The 17151-nt window shown below is 41.5% G+C and overlaps 2 protein-coding genes across 4 annotated transcripts in view; one reads left to right on the plus strand and one right to left on the minus strand.

Annotated features, from left to right (window-relative positions):
• Positions 1-2923: 2923 nt before the first annotated feature.
• Positions 2924-17151, plus strand: part of ELOVL7 (ELOVL fatty acid elongase 7) — a 79099-nt gene continuing 64871 nt past the window's right edge. For 2 of the 3 annotated variants that reach the window (XM_046000712.1, XM_046000710.1), the window contains exon 1: positions 2925-3135. The gene's annotated coding sequence lies outside the window, so the exon portion shown is untranslated. Of the gene's footprint in view, positions 3136-17151 lie in introns of all 3 variants that reach the window. The other variant, XM_046000711.1, reaches the window with a different exon arrangement.
• On the minus strand, positions 3149-7237 carry LOC123939247. Its single transcript, XM_046001150.1, has 3 exons — positions 7004-7237; positions 3957-4112; positions 3149-3856 (listed from the first exon to the last, which is right to left on the minus strand). The coding sequence occupies exons 1-3, from the start codon at positions 7235-7237 to the stop codon at positions 3242-3244; spliced, it is 1005 nt and encodes a 334-aa protein (XP_045857106.1). The 3' UTR covers positions 3149-3241.

The following is a 17151-nucleotide window of genomic DNA, read 5'->3' on the forward strand; positions in this document are numbered from 1 at the left end:
GGCTCCTAGCTCATGGTGAGTCTGCTTCTCCCTCTGACCTTCTCCCATCTCATGCTCTCTCTCCCTCTAGTAAAGAATCTTTTTTAAAAAGGCAAATTTGGAAAATACTAGTATTTGCATAATGGACAATGTCAGTTTCACCCAGATCCCCTTGGATTCCTTAATGGACTCAATAAATCAACTCCTACACAACTGTCTGTCTCAGGTCTGCCTCTGGGGAACTTGGCAAGACTATCTGTTAACATAAGCTCCTACTTAGCCCAAGACATGCCATAACTCTGCCTTCCCCCTGTTACCTAAGGATGAATGTGCATGTTCAGATATAAAGTGAAATTCTGAAATTTGTGTACCAAATTCCACCCCTCTCATATACTCCAGGACATCACTACAAGAGTTGTCTTCTTTCTAACCTCACAAGTTTTTGCTTCTTTATTTATTTTTTCTGAAGTATACAAACATACTGTAAATGTCACTATCCTTAACAACAACAAAACCCACCAAAACTTCTCTAGATCCAATTCCCCTTTCTGCCATAACCACATTTCTTTGCTCCTTTACATTACAAAAGTCATAGAATTGTCTCAACTTTTCTCCAATTTCTGTCTTCCCAGTTACTCTTGAAAGTCACTCAAATGAGATTTTTATTCCTTCGACTCCTCCAAACCTGTTCTTGCCAGGGTCTACCAACGGTTTCCATATTGCTAAATCAATAGTCAATTTCTGATCCTCAGTTTACAGAAGTTGACACAGATTATCACTTCCTCCACCTTGAAATACTTTCTTCCCTTGCTGTAATAAAAGCTGGGTTTATCGTTTAGCAATTACTCGTTCTCCTCACCCTTCCACTGTGGGCATTTCTTCTTAAAATTTGAGTCATATGATGTCACTTCTCTACTAAAAAATACTTCCCTTAACTCTTTGATCTCATCAATTACTAATGTCTTCACTTAACCCCAGTGCAACCACTCTGGCTTCCTTGCTGTTCTGTGAACATGATTATCCCAGGCACACTCATGTCGAAGGGCCTTTAGCCTTGATATTCCACCAACTAGAATGCTGTAACCCAGTTGGACACATAGGTTTGCCACCTCACCTTAATATTTTGGCCCAAATGCCTCCCTCCATTGAGGTCTTCCCTAGCCACTTTAACATTGCACCTCCCTATCTCCAACTTCCCTATCCCCTTTCCTCTCTTTAATTTCTTCATAGCAGTTACCACAACATAAACACCACATATTTTATTTATTCATCTATGGTCTCCAATTAGAATGACTGTTCATTCAAGAGGAAGAGAGGTTTTTTTTTTCATCTGTTTTCTTGTCTGTTGAATCTTAAGGGCTTGGAATATAGCAGTACTTAATAAACATTTATTAAATGAAAGAAGCCATCTGACATTCTACATATTTGAAATTTCATCAGTATATGTAGATATTTAGAGATGGATTAGAGAGATAGACTCAAAGGGAAATACAATTAAGTAAATGTCTCCAATTCACAAAGGATCTTCCAAATCTACTAAACTATTTATTTATTTATTTATTTATTAAAGATTTTATTTATTTATTTGACAGATCACAAGTAGGCAGAGAGGCAGGCAGAGACAGAGGAAGGGAAGCAGGCTCCCGGCCAAACAGAGAGCAACACACAGGGCTCGATCCCAGGACCCTGGAACCCCGGGACCCTGGGACCATGACAAGAGCCAAAGGCAGAGGCTTTACCCCACTGAGCCACCTTGGTGCCCCTTTTAAAATGTTTTTATTATGAAAGCAGAGTTTACCTAAAAGGAGGGGGAAATCTTCAGTTTCCTTGACTTCAGCATTCTCTTAAACTTGAGCTTTCATGTGTTTTGCATTCCTTTCAATAGCTACTATGTAGGCTCTCAACATCATACACAAAACATTTAAAGCCTCTTGTTCAATGCAATAGGGTCAGGTGAGGAAGCAAACTGTGTATGTGCAGAAAATACTCTTCTGGCCCACAGGAAGTTCTTCCTATCCACCACACCTGGTTGTCTGGATCCTTTGTCAGGATTCCCTGCTTGAAACTTAGAGCACAAACCCAGAGGCTACGCTTGTGAGGAGCCTGGGTCAGGACTGCAAACTGCCTTGTTATTTTTTCAAGTTTTTAAAAGATAATCCCAGTTCTTGGTTTTGCTTCCTAAGCACTAACTTCTTCAGACTCCTATTTTGCTTCTCAGCTATTGTTGCCATGATCCCAAAATTTAACAGAGGTTAAGAGGATCATGACTAGACACAAGGCCAGGTAAGTTAAAAAATAATGGATGCACATACCTGACATTCATCCTCGCTCCACTCCCCAAGCTCACAGTAGCAGATAAAGAGAAATCAGTTCGTTAAACTTTGTTCTCTGCAGCATCTAGTGTGACTAACGAAAAAAGTTAACTTAGATTTTACATTTGTTTTCACTGTTCTAACCCCCACCCCGCTCCCTGCCAGTATTTGCAGAAAATTTTGTCCAGTTTCTTACTAAGCAGGGATGGAGCTGACCCAAATTGGGCTTCTCTCCTTGGTTGGGTCTGGCCTCCATTTTAGATATGTTAACCCTCCGAAAAGCTTTATCAGAAGCAGGGACTACCCCCCCCCCCCCGCGCCCCCTTTTCCCCCTCTCCACTCCAGCCTCACTTCGGCCAGGTTTTCCTCGTTTCGCATTTTTCTACAATTCATTCCTGAGTCATGCATGACGACAACTTTCTCACTATTTACGTTACGCCTCCATATAACCTCAGGTGATGGTCAGGGTGACCAAAAAGAAATGTAACAGCCCAAAGGTCAGAACCCAGATTCCCAAGTGGCCCACAGTCCCTCCGAGCGGGTCACGCTCCAGGGGTCGGGGCGCGGAGGCGCTTGGAGGTGGGGCGCTCGCTCCGGGGAGAGCTGCTGGCTCCTCCCTCCCGCCCCTCGCGGGTACCTGGCGGCGGGCGGGGGCGGTGCTGCGCGGCGTCACGCGGCGGGGTGGGAGAGCGGGCAGGTGACACGGCGGCGGCCTCCTCCCCTTTTACAGCTCAGTCCGCGGCAGGGGCAGCAGGGGCCGCTGTGAGGAGCTCTGCGCTCGCGCCGCCGCCCGCCGCCGCCCTCTGCTCCCGCGTGTCGGCCGCTTCGGCTCCGCTCCTCGCGGGTGAGTGCGGGACTCCAAGCCAGTGAGCTGGGGCCAAACTTTTCCGGGGCGCAGAGAAGCGATGGGGGAAGGGAGCGAGACCTCGGTCGGCAGGGGTCCGGAGCGGTCAGATGGAGGGACCTGGGTACGGCGCGCGGGCAGCGGGATCCGGGTGCGGGAGACCGGGGAGCCGGGCCAGGCCCTCCGTGAGCTGTGGTGAGGCGCTTCGGAAGTTCTCGCACCACGGCCTGTGGGTGCGGAGGGCGAAGGCCCTTCCCGCGAGAGGGCGGGACGCCGCGCTCACCTGTGCGCTCCCTGGGAGCCCCCCGCCGCCCCTGCCTCCCCAAGGGCCGGTGCTCCCGGGCCGCCTCGGGGCTTTCAGCCACCCGGAGCGCTCCGGCGGGGTGGGGGCCCTGCTCCTCCGGGCGGGAGGGCTCGCTGGTGGGACTGGGAGAAGGACCTGCTCGACCTTGGCCACCGAGGTCACTTTCCCAGCTCCGGGATCTGACTTCGCTAGCCACCACCCACCCCCCTCGGCAACTCCCCCAATTTCCCGAGTGCCTTTCTTTCCGTTTCCTTCCCCTCTGGGGCGCTTTTGTGTCCTCGAGGCCGGAATGAACTTGGGGGGCTGCTCTCGCCGCGTGGCGCTGCCTCTTCGGCTCCCTGAGCTACATACACTGAGTTCCGGCGACTGCCCCTGGCTGAGGAGGGTGAAGAGGACGGAGCCGTAGAATGGGTCGTGCTGGAGATGGAGATGGGAACGCCTGTTTCATCTTCCAGGCTGTCGTTGGTTAGGAAACTGGCCTTCCCCCCCTAATCAGTCAGCGCTGATTCAAACTTACCGGATGCGCAGCGAGCGCTCCTTCGAGCTCCCTGGGGATCCGGGACAGGAAGGATCGGGTCCCTCCCCGGTCCAGCTCCCTGTGGGGCTGCGGAAACACGTCCCACGCCGACTGAAGAATAGTTTTGGCGAGCCAAGCCTTTCCCCTCTTGCAGAGCTTATCCCCTCAGAAAGCGTTTTTACTTAACCCGGTACTCGCAGGTTACTTTTTGTTTCACAGCTTCCCATTTATGGTTCAACGGCTGTGAAAGAATCGTCCATACTCTGTGATTGCCTCTGCCTTCTTACTGCTCAGTTCCTTACTAATTCCCTTACTTTGTAGTTTCTGCTCCTACTACTGGCCAGAAATTGTTCTCCCCAAGGTCACCGAGGACTAGAAAAATCTTTTCCTCTCAACGGCAGGCATTTATTTAGTGTTTATGGAATGGGCACTGTTCTAAGAACTTACAGTAACTCCTAATCCACGTAGCGATCCTGTGAGGTTGAAGGATTGTGATATCTCCTAACTTGCCCCAGATCACACAAGTAGCAGGAGGGGATTCCAACTCAGGTCTCCAGCCCAACCTTGTACATGCTGCCTCACCTAGCATTCCTTGCTTCCTCCTTATTTCCCCCAGTCCTGACCTGAGCACTTTGAAGCATCACTGACGAGGTTCCCATTCTCAGATCCCGCTTGTGTGGTTTTGTATTAGTTTAGGTTCTTTCTAATTTTTATTTATTTATCGTTAATTATTTTTAGAGATCTCCTCTAGTTATGTGACTTAAGATTCTGTGCTTTTCCTGTGTCTTACTCGGTTTTAGAGTACCATCTGTCAGTTTATATTGTAATATTCCTTGTGGACTTGCCCTCTTTGGCCTCAAAGCATTTCTAGCTAACATCATTTATGTCCAGAGGCCCGTCATTGCCCTAGTCACTCAGGTGCAAAACTCAACTGTCCTGTCTCCTGTCACCTCTCTCGGAATCATGGTATCTCTTCAACTTCTACCTTGTCTCTTCTTCCAGCTTTCATTGAGCCTTACCTCTCCCTGATCCTTCTTCCCGTCTCCCTGTTCCCTACCTCTGAACACTCATTTATCACCTATCATTTGTCACTTTCTCCTTTGGATATCTTCACTTGTAAATGTTCCATGTCCACGGAAATATTGTAAACAGTGAAGGACATTACATCTTCAGGCTTTACATGTAGTAGTCGCTTGGTAAATGTTTGCAGGATATGATGCTATATGAATTAAGGTAGTGCACAGGTGCGCTTGATGATGGTAGAAACTTTTTTGGAAATTTTAAGCGAGGTTTTAAAGGTGTTAGGGAGTTAACATTGGTAGACATGGAGGAGCTGGCAGACATTGTGGAAGAGGAGAAAAGCCTCTGCTGGCTTCGTTGCTGCAGAGAGGAATCCAGTTATCCTGGCTAAGCATTACAGTTAGTTATGTAGCTGTAGGACCATAACGGTGGATAATTATGAATCCTAATCTTACCTTAGCAAAACAAGACATGAAACCAACCATAGTAACTTACCAAAAGAAGCCATCTTTTGTTGCAAAATATAACACATACATTAAAATCCATAAAACATAAATGAAGAGATGACCCCAGTAGACATATTTTGCACTAGAATGTCTTCTTTTGGCAGGAGATGTGATGATAGTTGGATGAGACTACAGACATGCCTAATATAAACCTTTTCCCAAAAGCTCTGTAAAGGTCATGTGAGCCTGGCCTAGTCCCAAGGGGAAGTGTCAGGAGGTTTGCAGAGGTTTGAAGTGAAGAGAAAAGGAAACCAAAGAGGTACCTAAAGTGAGACTAAGGAACCAAAGAGAGTTTTGACTCACTGAGTGTAATTCTACCACAGTGGATGTTCTGCAGTTTTGCCTTTGTCTCCATTTTTTCTAACTATTAGCTAATGTTTCCGTCTGATTTCCAAATCTCATTTCTAAAACTCCCACTGTTTGTGTTATATCCCAGCAGTTGTAAATGTGATTTTGTAAACTAATCCTCTACTGTTGAACAGGTGTATCAGCAACAATTATGAAAAACCTGTTACAGTAATACTTACCTTTGCAGTTACATCACTTTATGAATCAGGGTTTGTTTATGTCAGACATTGGAATGTATGTAAAAGAAAATCCCTGTCCTCAAATAATTTGTAATTAAGTGGAAGAAATAGGACTTTTCCTAATTTGTTTAGTTATTCTCCTTGGTGTCCTATGTATGCAAACATCAGTTTTAAGATATGGAAGAATGCTATTTACCAAACAAAGAATTTTGGAGACTTTGTATGTATATTTACATGTTAAATTGAGAACTAATCTTGAATTTTAATCTAACACATCATGTAGCATGGAAAGAAGCCTGCCAAAAATACATTTTGAGAGAGTATATCTTAGATGTGTTTCTGTCACTCATCCAATTTGGACCATTCACAGGTTATGAAGAAGTTGAAAATGAATGCAAATTTAGCATTTTATAAGTCTCATCTTCTAAAAAATTGAGATTTGCAGTTATTCCTTATTTAAATGTATTGAAAGCACATATTACTACATTGGGAAGTAAAATTATTGTTTGGTTAATGATAGAAGTAGTCGCATCATCATAGACACTTCTAAACAGGCTACTACTCAGATGAATAAAGTTACCATACCACATATAACATATAGGTCTGCCATGTGAAATACACATTTTCATCCATCTTAAACAGCCTCACAGGCTTGGAACACAGCAGCCTAGCTTCTTCATCCTCTCTGATATAGGTAAGAGAGCTAAATCTAGCCAAAATTAGGGAGTTTCAGAAGTACATATTCCACAAACATTTATTTTTTTATTTTTATTTTTTATTTGTTAGTTGTTTATTATCAAGACAAACTATTCCATAACCCCAATATTCGTGCTTCATAGTTCAGGAACACAGGTCAGTGACAAACTTCAGTTAAACTCAACCCAAAGAAATTCTTTACATTCCAAAATCACTTTGCACTCTGAAAGATACCAGCCCTCCTCATCTCCTCAAAATCTTTCATGGAATCATAATTTCTGTAGAATTCTGCCTATGCCTTCTTTCTTGGTTCGGCCACAGCAAACTTATAGAAAGCTGCAACCCCCAGGGATACAACGAAGGCACCAACAACATGAAATTGCAGACGCTTGGCCAGAAGGCCTCGCATCTGAGGTTTCGTCAAAGCACTAGAAGTCATGGTAGTTATTCTCCACGAGTAGACGCTGCTGTTTTCCTCACGTTGCCCCTTTGCCTCACGACCCCCTCCACAAACATTTAAATGGGTGCCCATCTTGTGTCAAGGAAAATGATCAGCACAATGCTAAAGCCAGGGCAGGGTGTCAGGGAGGTAAACAATTACAGTGCAGTGTGATCAACTATGAGCAGCACAGAGTATTGGGGAAGCCAAGTGGAAGAAGGCGGACGCCATTGTCCTCCTGAGCCAGAAAAAAAGAGTGGGAGTTAGGGCAGCAGAGAAATGAGGGGAGGGCAGGAAATCAGATTGAGGCTGAGAGAAGGCAGATGCCTTGGGAAGAGTAGAAGCAGTGTGGAACAAGTGCAGAGGAGGCCTGCAGTTTGCTGAGAGCCCCTGTGACCTGAAGGATTTGGATTTCCTCCTAAAATCTGTGGGCAGCCATTGAAGACAGGCAAGAAAGTGAAAGGCCCGTTCACATTGATTTTTTTTTAATTTTTATTTTTTAAAGACTTTATTTATTTAACAGAGACACAGCAAGAAAGGGAACAAAAGCAGCGGGAGTGGGTGAGGGAGAAGCAGGCTTCCCTCTGATGCAGGGCTCAATCCCAGAACGCTGGGATCAGGACCTGAGCCTAAGGAAGCTACTTAACAACGGAGCTACCCAGGTGCCTCTTCACATTTGAATTTTAAAAGCACCCCTCTGACATTTGTATCTTCACTTTTCTGAAACCTCTCCTCTTCCAGGTGGAGGCGCTCTCTATCTCTCTTCTCTACCTGATAGCCAGTTTCTCTTTGGAAAGGACAACCACTTTAGTGTTTACGTTCGATATCTTGATTATGCTCTGTTGGCATAACAATTTTGGAACAGAAAATAAGCTTTTATGACCGTTCTTGTGCCACATGTTTATGAAATGCTCAAGCTTGCCTTTAAGTTTTCAGTCTTCTATTGCTGAAAAATTTGGCATCTTTTAGGTCTCATTGATACTGGCAACGAGGCATTTTACATGCGTTTTCTCACGAATCCGAAGAGGCTGGCAAGGTCTGTACCATGATTCTCGTAGTACACGTGGGTGCAGAAGAGTGAAGAAAGGTGCTCAGGTGAAGAAAGCAGACAGGGTGCTCAGGACACACTGTTGGAAGTATGTGGTCAGGATCTAAACCCAGGTGAAACTACAATGTTTAGGCGCTTCCCACTCTGCATACTAACACTGTGGGTTGATATTTGAGAGGGTGTAGGACCCATTGGAGTTCTGATATCAGATGGTAGTTTGGTGAGGGCATAAGGGCAACCCTAAAGATAATCCTGATTTAGATTTTTTTAGGGTCAGTGGTAGAAATGGGAGAACTAGAAAAAAAGGGTTTGGCTAGTAGTTCCTCATGTAAATATAGCCGCTTCTCTTTCTTGTCCCAAATTTCTGGGTTTTGTCTTAATAGCACATTTGTGATGTACTTGTTTGTTTATTACAATCAAATGATAGAACAGAGACAGAATAAGGACAGTAAAGGGTGCTCATATTTAAGGATGACTTATCCTGTGTCTGTCCAGGATAAGTCATCTGCCCACTCCCCTTCTTATCTTTTTCCTGACTTCTCAGAGCAGACAGTGCTGTGTTGGCTTCTGTGGGTTAAAAAGATTTGCATCTCAGAAGCAAGCAAATAAACAAACTAGTATTGACCTCACTTTTTTTTTTAAAGATTTTATTTATTTATTTGACAGAGAGAGAGATCACAAGTGGGCAGAGAGGCAGGCAGAGAGAGAGGAGGAAGCAGGCTCCCTGCGGATGCGGGGCTCGATCCCAGGACCCCGAGACCATGACCTGAGCCGAAGGCAGCGGCTTAATCCACTGAGCCACCCAGGCGCCCCTGACCTCACATTTTAATTCCTCTGCTGTTTTTCCTTCACTTAACCAGAAGGCACCTGCTTATACCTTCAGCCTCTGAAATTCTAACAGATGTGACGTTAACTTGAAGGAAATTAAAGGAAGGAGGTAGAAGTGACATTCCTAGGAAATCAGAGTCCAGATACCGATTATTCAGTAGTTCAGAGTGAGTTCCTGTGTAAATGGAGAATGGAATTTTAAAAAATAATGTTGCAGGAAGTACTATTCATTGTTCAAAGGGAGAAAAATAAATAGGTAGTAGATAATACTTAACATTGAATGTAGCTCATGTTTCTTAAAAAATTCTAGGTTGGGCATAGGCACTTGCCATTTCTCTAAGTAAAAGACAGTAAGATGTTGTCAATTGCATATGGCTTATGGTTTATCCTAATGAAAAACAGTTCTCTTGACATCTGACAGGTTGACCCAGTGAGCTGAGCCTATACTCTTCATTTCCCCTCCTGCAGTCTGAGTGTGGCCAGGTCTGGTGAACACGGGCTACTGGTAGCTTGTTCCCTGATTCAGCTGCTGGGTTACTGGCTCAGCAGCAGTCTATTGTATTTATCATAAACCTGTTGGTGCCAGTTACACTTGTTATTGTGATGAGATCATTAAAATACCAGTGATGGTTGTGTCAGTCTATGAGATGCAAGTGCAAGAGGAAAGAGTATTGTTTCTGTGAAAGGAATATTGAATTCTTTAGAAAGAGTCCATAAAAGTGAGTGACAAAAAAGTGGACAGGAAAACTGTAAAAGATTAGAGAGAAAATTATAACCATTAGAAAGAAAATATAGTGACCTTGCTTTACAAGTTTATTGTTTTGTCTTTGTTTTTTAGTTTTTAGTCCACTTAGAAAGTTAAAACTGGAAATTGTAGAAGATAAATTCTGACTGTGGTTTCTGTAAGAAAAATTGAGGGGAGGAATTCTTCGGAAAAATATAATTACTTTGGGAAATTGGGGAATTAATGCATATTTATGTATCTTAAGGTAAAGTAAACATTTATGGGTATACACAATTTTTTGATTCTTCAAAGATTTTTTTTTTAACTAAAGATTGATTTATTTGAGAGAGAGAGTGCATGCCTAGTGGGAAAGAGTAAAGGGAAAGGGAGAGAGAATCCTAAGCAGACTCCCTGCTGAGCATGGAGCCTGACATAGGGTTCTTCCCACAACACTGAGATCATGACGTGAGCTGAAACCAAGAATCAGATGCTCGGGCCCCAAACAATTTTTTTTGATTAACCAGCTAGAACCAGTCAAAATTGCTGCTGCTGTTAGTCGGACTCTAATAGTTGATGCCATAGTGTAGTGAATAGTCACAACCTTTGCGTCTCTTGTTACTCTGAGGGCCTACATTAACAAAGGACAACTTTGGCATTGGGAGTATGAAAAGCAGGGCACATGGAGACTTTTTTTCTTTGCTTACCATATCATGCTAATGGCACATAACCCATATTTCTTATTTTAAAGTAGGCTTTCAGCGACCATATAACATTCAAGTTTATTTTACTAATTTGTAACAGTATGTAGATCCTAGGGTTGATTTCTGTCTCCTTTAAGTGACTTCTGTAAAAATTGAAAGCAAAAATTGAAAAAAAAAAAAAGTCCATAGTATAGTATTAGATAGAGTCTATTAAACTTAATAAATTTCTGAGTGTCACTAAGCTGGACAAGTTAAACTAGACAGGGTGTAACTTATTCTAGATTCAGATACTAATTTTAGAGGTATAAAAATTATTTTCTGAAGAATTACAAGTTAGTGAAAAAAGACCAAACTTGTAAAATAGAAAAAATAAAAGTACATTTTTAGAGTAATAGCATTTATTGAATACTTGCTATATGCCAGGCATTAGAATGAATTTTACATATGCCTTATCTCATTTAATCTTCATAGGAGCCCTACTGGGAAGGTTATATTGTTCCCATTTCCTGCTTCACTCCCACCAGGTTATGCCTCATCATTGTCCTTGTACCTAAGGGGTGAAGAGGTAGAGCCTTTGCTAGGACATGAGCATGTGGATTATTATTAACATGTTAAAGTGTTTTGACTTGGAAAGGACCTCTGTGATCATTTAGGTCAACCTCCTCCATGACAGGTGAGGAACCTGACATCCAGTAAAGCCAAGTCATTTAGCCAAGACCACAGCCCTGTTGGTCATATTGGGGCCAGAAACAAATTCTCCTTATCAGAGTCCATTGCTTTTCTAACCTCCTTATTATTTTTCCTTTGTTAGCCTTACTCTGAACACAACTTTACTACTGAATTTTGAAGCACCTGAATCATCCCACCCCATCTTTGTCTACAAATAACAATATTGATTACTCCGTGTATCTTACTGTAGAATATGAATGGGGCAAGTGTCATGTTTCTCTTTGTGTTACATGTGGAAAACCTGAAGCTCAAAGCAACACAGGGATGTCCTCAGGCCCATGTATTATAAAACCCAGCCCTGAACTATGACTTGTAAAGGACGTGTAAAGTGTAAATGAAATGTAAAGGAAGAAAAATACATTATGTTAGGAAAGATGATTAAACCATCTAAAAATGTCTAGATTCTCATAATGATAGACAATAATACCTCACATGAGGTAGAGCAGGGCTTTTTAATCTAAGGCTGACCTATGGATGGACTTCAGAGGGTCCATACCTGTCCAAAACATCAGATTTATATATACAAGTGATCAGAAAGATGGCCTTATAGCACTTGAGTCTCAAAGGATAAAAGTTATCAATTTAGGAAAGACATGAAATAATATATTTCATAAGTAAAATGCTTAACAAAATTTAACTGTGTACATGAAAAGGATTTGCCTTTAATGTGAATGTGGAATTAAGCATATAATGTCGATGTGACCCAACTCTGTAGGCTTTATTCATGTTACAAGGATGCAATTAGTACAAATAGTTGGACTCTCGAAGGAAGATATCATTTCCTGCATGCATGATAGTTTTCATTTCCGTTGTCCTTACTCTCTGGGAATAAAGCCCTCTACTTATTTTTGAACTAAACATTGCCTCTTTGCTATGGGCTGGACCCTGGAGATGTAAAAATATAGAAGTCACTCTCCTCATTTCTGTCTCATTTCTTATCTTACGCCCACATCCAAATTTGCAGCAATTGTGTCAGTTACGTCCACAAAGCCTATCCTGAATCTCTCTACTTCAGTAAACTCCTAAGCGTTCTGTCTCACTACAGTCAATTCTTTACTGAGCAACCAAATTAATTTTTAAAAACATAAGTCCTGTCACTCCTTTGCTTAAAAGATCCTGTCACTACTTGGCTGAAAAGCCTCTGATGAGAGTAAGATGTGGACTTCGAGAGATAGATGGTGGCTATGTTTGCACAATGATATGAATATATCAAATACTGCCGAACAATACACTTAAAAATGGTTAGGATGGTAAATTTTATGTTACGAGTATTTTACCGTAAGTTTAGAAAAGGAAAATAAATAATCTGCAACAACAACAAAAACCTTTGGTGGCTTCCCCAGATGGACCTAGAATAAAACCCCTGCTCTTTAACTGAGGCCTTAAGATCCTGTGTTTTTCCATGTCCCTGAGGCATCCAACATTACTCTCTTCCTTGTGCTCTGCTTTCTGTTCCTCTGACTTAGTAACTTTGTTCCTGGCTCTAGATCTTTGCCCTTATTGTCCTCTCCAAGACCACGTTCCCTCCAGATCTTCTCAAATGTTCTAGCTCTTTCTGACTTCCCCTGTACTGTTGCAGCCCTCTGCCGTGGGTGACCCTGTCCTCTCACTGTGTTGTGTTTCATTTTCTTCTGAACTTTTGCCACTACTTGTCTTATTTATGTTTGTGTTTGTTTACTTGTGTATCTTCTCCTACAAATAGACTGCATAAGAGTAGACATCTTGCTGTATCCTCAGTGTGGAGAAGGGTGCTTGGCACATAGTAGGTTGTTTGATATTTATTGAATAAATGAATGGAGATATGGTCCCTTCCCCCAAGGACCTTGCAGTTTCTGTTACTGATTCTCAGTCTCAGTTGTGATTCTGAGCAAGGTCTTTGAGAGTCTCTCAACTAGGTCTCACATAAAGAATGGGCAGCTAGGGCGCCTGGGTGGCTCAGTGGGTTAAGCCGAGGCCTTCGGCTCAGGTCATGATTTCAGGGTCCTGGGATCAAGTCCCGCATCTGGCTCTCTGCTCAGCAGGGAACCTGCTTCCCCACCCCACCCCCTGCCCTCTGCCTGCCTCTCTGCCTACTTGTGATCTGTCTGTCAAATAAATAAATAAAATCTTGAAAAAAAAAAAAGAATGGGCAGCTTGGTCTGCACAAAATGATGTGGGGAAGGAGAAGGAGAGAATGATGTTGGGGCCAAAAGACTAAAAAACACAGGAACTAATTTTTCTTATTCAAGGATAGAGAGAAACTTGTTATCTCTTCTATCTCCCTCTTCATCTAAAAACAAAACAAAACAACAACAAAACCAAAAAAGCATGAGAGAGAACAAAACTATAGCTATATATCAGTATTCAGGCATGAACCCTGCCCAAACCAAGCTTAAAATGAAAATTGTATATGATATTATATATCACATTCCCAGAAATGCCTGACTCCTCTAGACCATTTGCTCTTAGAGGGTCCATTATGAGTCCTCAGTTATATTAGTCAATAAGACTGTCCTGCCAAAATGAATCCATAATCTTACCAATCTTTTTATGATTCCAGAATTATCTTCTCTAGCACACACTTCCCCAATGACGATCAAAATTCACCCTTTCCATCCTGCTATCAAACTACAGGCCATTTTGTAGATAACTGGAGTTTATGTTCATGTTTTTTAATTAATATTTTTCACGGCAAACATAAAAGAAAGTATAGAGAAATATGATATGGACACATTTTCTGTGCCTACTGTAAAAAATCATACTTTCATATAATCAGAAAAATCAGATTATTTTTTGACTATGATAATAGTATTGGATTGGAAAACTAACAAAAAATAACAACAACAACAACAAAACTTGTAACATAAAAAGACCACACCCAGAATCCTACCAACCAGAAATTACCATTGCTAACATTTTGGTAAATTGCTCTGCAGCCTCTAAAGTCATTTTTAAAATGTTGAAGTTTTTCTTGAGGGAAAAGAATTGACAACTATTTAAGTAAAGAATAAGAGTCACTTAGTATACTTAAAAAAATTTTTTTTACAAGCATTTGCAACATGGACGTTTTATTTCTTCCTTTAAAGAAAACTCATATTAAGGAAATTTCCAATATAATAGTAGAGAGAATAATATAATGAACTGGATGAACACATCACCCAGGCTCATGGTTAATCTTATTTCATCTGTAAATATTCCATTATGTCTTCCAAAGATAAGGCCTTAAAAAAAGTTACTACAATTATTATACCTTGCAATAAAAAAATAATTTTTATGCTCTTAAAGGTACATGATAATTTATAAAGAAAAAAGGGCAAAATCCTGAGAATCTCTGAATAATTTATATCTGTTTCAATTATTGTGAAGGTATATCAGAGAGAATTTGGGGAACAACAAGAACATCTGCTTGGCTGAGAGGGTATTTGATCAGGAATCAGAGTAAGAGGGGAGGGTCAAGGGTGGGTGGGGTCCAGTTAGTCTATGATCAGGAATTCAATTCAATTGGTTTGAATTGGTTCAAAACTCCATTATATATTACTAGAGGGTTCTGAAAAGAGGAAAGACCTGGTCAGAGTGTTCTGAGTTGGGCAATTCAGACTGCTGGCTTGTTACACTGTCAGTGGAGAGAAAAGTAGGGTGTACAATGGAGGAGGTTGAGCCCTTGAAGCTGCACAAAGCCTTGGTGGACTGAGAAGGGCAGAGACAGTGCAGGAAAAGTGAAGAAGGTCTGGATGAGGGAAAGTTGGAGTCAAGGTTCCAAACCTAGAAACATGGGTAGATTGTGGTGCCCAAATCAGTCTCAGGGAAACTGGGTTGGGAAATGCTTTGTTTGAGATTCTGGAAATTTCTTCATTTCTATTCCTTGATAATCATTGTAGGTTAAGTGAACAGGCTCATTTGTAGAACTCGAGACTTCTAACCAAGGTGGCCTCGTACTTGTGAGATATTTCACAAATCAGGTAGTTAAAACTCATAATGGTAACTGAAGGCAGAAGAACTAGACTTTCTCTCTTGCCTCTCTTCTCTCCCACCAGGAGGAGAATCCGAGGAAGTTATTTAAGTATCTCATGCAAAACTCACTAGGAAGAAAAGTCTTTCTTTGTTTACCTAGAAATACATTTGTAAGTATTCGCCACGACGCCTTTTATAGGGCAGTCATTGTTCTTATCTTGTGTTACCTGCCATTTCTGTTTGCAGATGCTGGCCTATTGTTTGGAAGGGCAGTAGCTGGAGAGACTCACACTGAGACAATATTGAACTACGCTATATTTTTCCTCTCCAGATAAATAGTGGGGGGAAATAATAGTATAAGTTGTTGCTTCTGGAATCTTTCATACCAAAGTTATCTTACCTAAAAATTAAGTAATGCTATTTAGCAGTACTATCTTGTATTACAAATATATTTTATATACATTATGCATTAAATCAATATGTTTACTAGCCCAGGAATGTAACTGCACTTTTCTTTGGAAAATCTTTTCTCTGGTTAAAATAACCAAATTATAGGGCGCCTGGGTGGCTCAGTGGGTTAAAGCCTCTGCCTTCGGCTCAGGTCATGATCCCAGGGTCCTGGGATCGAGTCCCTCATTGGGCTCTCTGCTCAGCAGGGACCCTGCTTCCTCTTCTCTCTGCCTGCCTCTCTGCCTACTTGTGATCTCTGTCTGTCAAATAAATAAATAAACTCTTAAAAAAAAAAGGCAGAAAAAAAATAACCAAATTATGTATTTCATTTTCAATTAGAGATGTCTTTTGCAAACATGGAATAAATGCAAATCTTGTCTCAACATTGTATTAGTTTTTAACTTGTTAAACAAAACTGAGATACCTTAATAATAACCATTTTATTAAAACCGAATGAAGAAGGTTGTGTAGATACAGGAACAGCCTGCTAACTCAGAAGACATTTATCATGAAGTTTCGGTACATAAAACGCTATTGGAAATCAGTAAGAAAGCAGAGAAATCATCCCCAAGCAGGAAAAAACTGTGTCCTGAAGTCTATTGAGTAAATCTGTATTTGATCCATAGGGAGAGCCTCTCGTGTTTAATTGTAGAGTGTTTACTATTATTTTAAATTTTCCAACATCCTTGGTTATTTTATTGCCTGTCTCATAGCAGATTAAGAACATCAAATGAGAAAAAGTATGATCTTAAAGAAATGGGAATGCTGGTAAGAAGCCAAGTGTGGTGGCTCCCCAGCTGATGGGGGGAGACAGGGAGTCTATTAAAAGCAGACGCCGATATTTGAAATGCTTGGCAATTTGGAATTTTTTAGTGTAGGGCAAAGGTCATAGCTCTAGCTCTGGTAATCACAGAGTGCACTGCTCTCAGTAATATCCCCAAATCATCCAGGCAAATGCAGGGTATAAGATGATTATAATCTTTCAAAAGATGTTTTCTTTCTTTTTTTTTTCAGAAGTACTTTTTAAAGTAATTATACCTACAGATAAGCATTTCTGTTATCTAAAATGTTTATTTCTATGGAACACTGCATTCCAATGGATAAGGCTGAATAAATGAATTGTACCCATAAACAGAAAAGCAGGATGAAGTTATTTAATCTTACTATTGGTTAATTTTCTTATTCACAATTTTCTTTGGGACCACTTGTTTCTCTTCATTTTATAGGCTTATCTGTACCTTTCATGGATGTGTATTATTATGTATTGTATAGTACTTTCCCCATGTTTTCGATTATTGTGTTCTCTAGGATTCATCAATCCACATGACCCACCTCTGGGTACCATCTCCCTCCCCTAATGGGGCTCCTGCCTGATTCCTCTTCCTACCTGGACTGAATCTGTTATTGCCAATTCTGGTTTGTCTGAAAGGCAGGGTATTGGAGAGCAGTTGACTCTCACTCTTCCTCTCATTCTTGTAATTGGTTACAGGTTTTCTCTCTCTCTCTCTCTTTTTTTAAAGATTTTATTTATTTGGTATATATAGAGAGATCACAAGTAGATAGAGAGGCAAGTAGAGAGAGAGGGGGAAGCAGGCTC

This window comes from Meles meles, chromosome 3, assembly GCF_922984935.1.
Source record: "Meles meles chromosome 3, mMelMel3.1 paternal haplotype, whole genome shotgun sequence".
Taxonomy (NCBI): Eukaryota; Metazoa; Chordata; class Mammalia; order Carnivora; family Mustelidae; genus Meles; species Meles meles.

Excerpts from the sequence above, each read along its gene's own strand:
- LOC123939247 (XM_046001150.1), bottom strand. The coding sequence starts at position 7,237 with ATGGGCACCCATTTAAATGTTTGTGGAGGGGGTCGTGAGGCAAAGGGG. Across the intron at positions 4,113-7,003 it reads TGGCCGAACCAAGAAAGAAG|CTCTGCAAGAGGGGAAAGGC; the intron begins GCATAGGCAGAA and ends TGAGGGGATAAG. Across the intron at positions 3,857-3,956 it reads GAGCGCTCGCTGCGCATCCG|CACGACCCATTCTACGGCTC; the intron begins GTAAGTTTGAAT and ends CTCCATCTCCAG.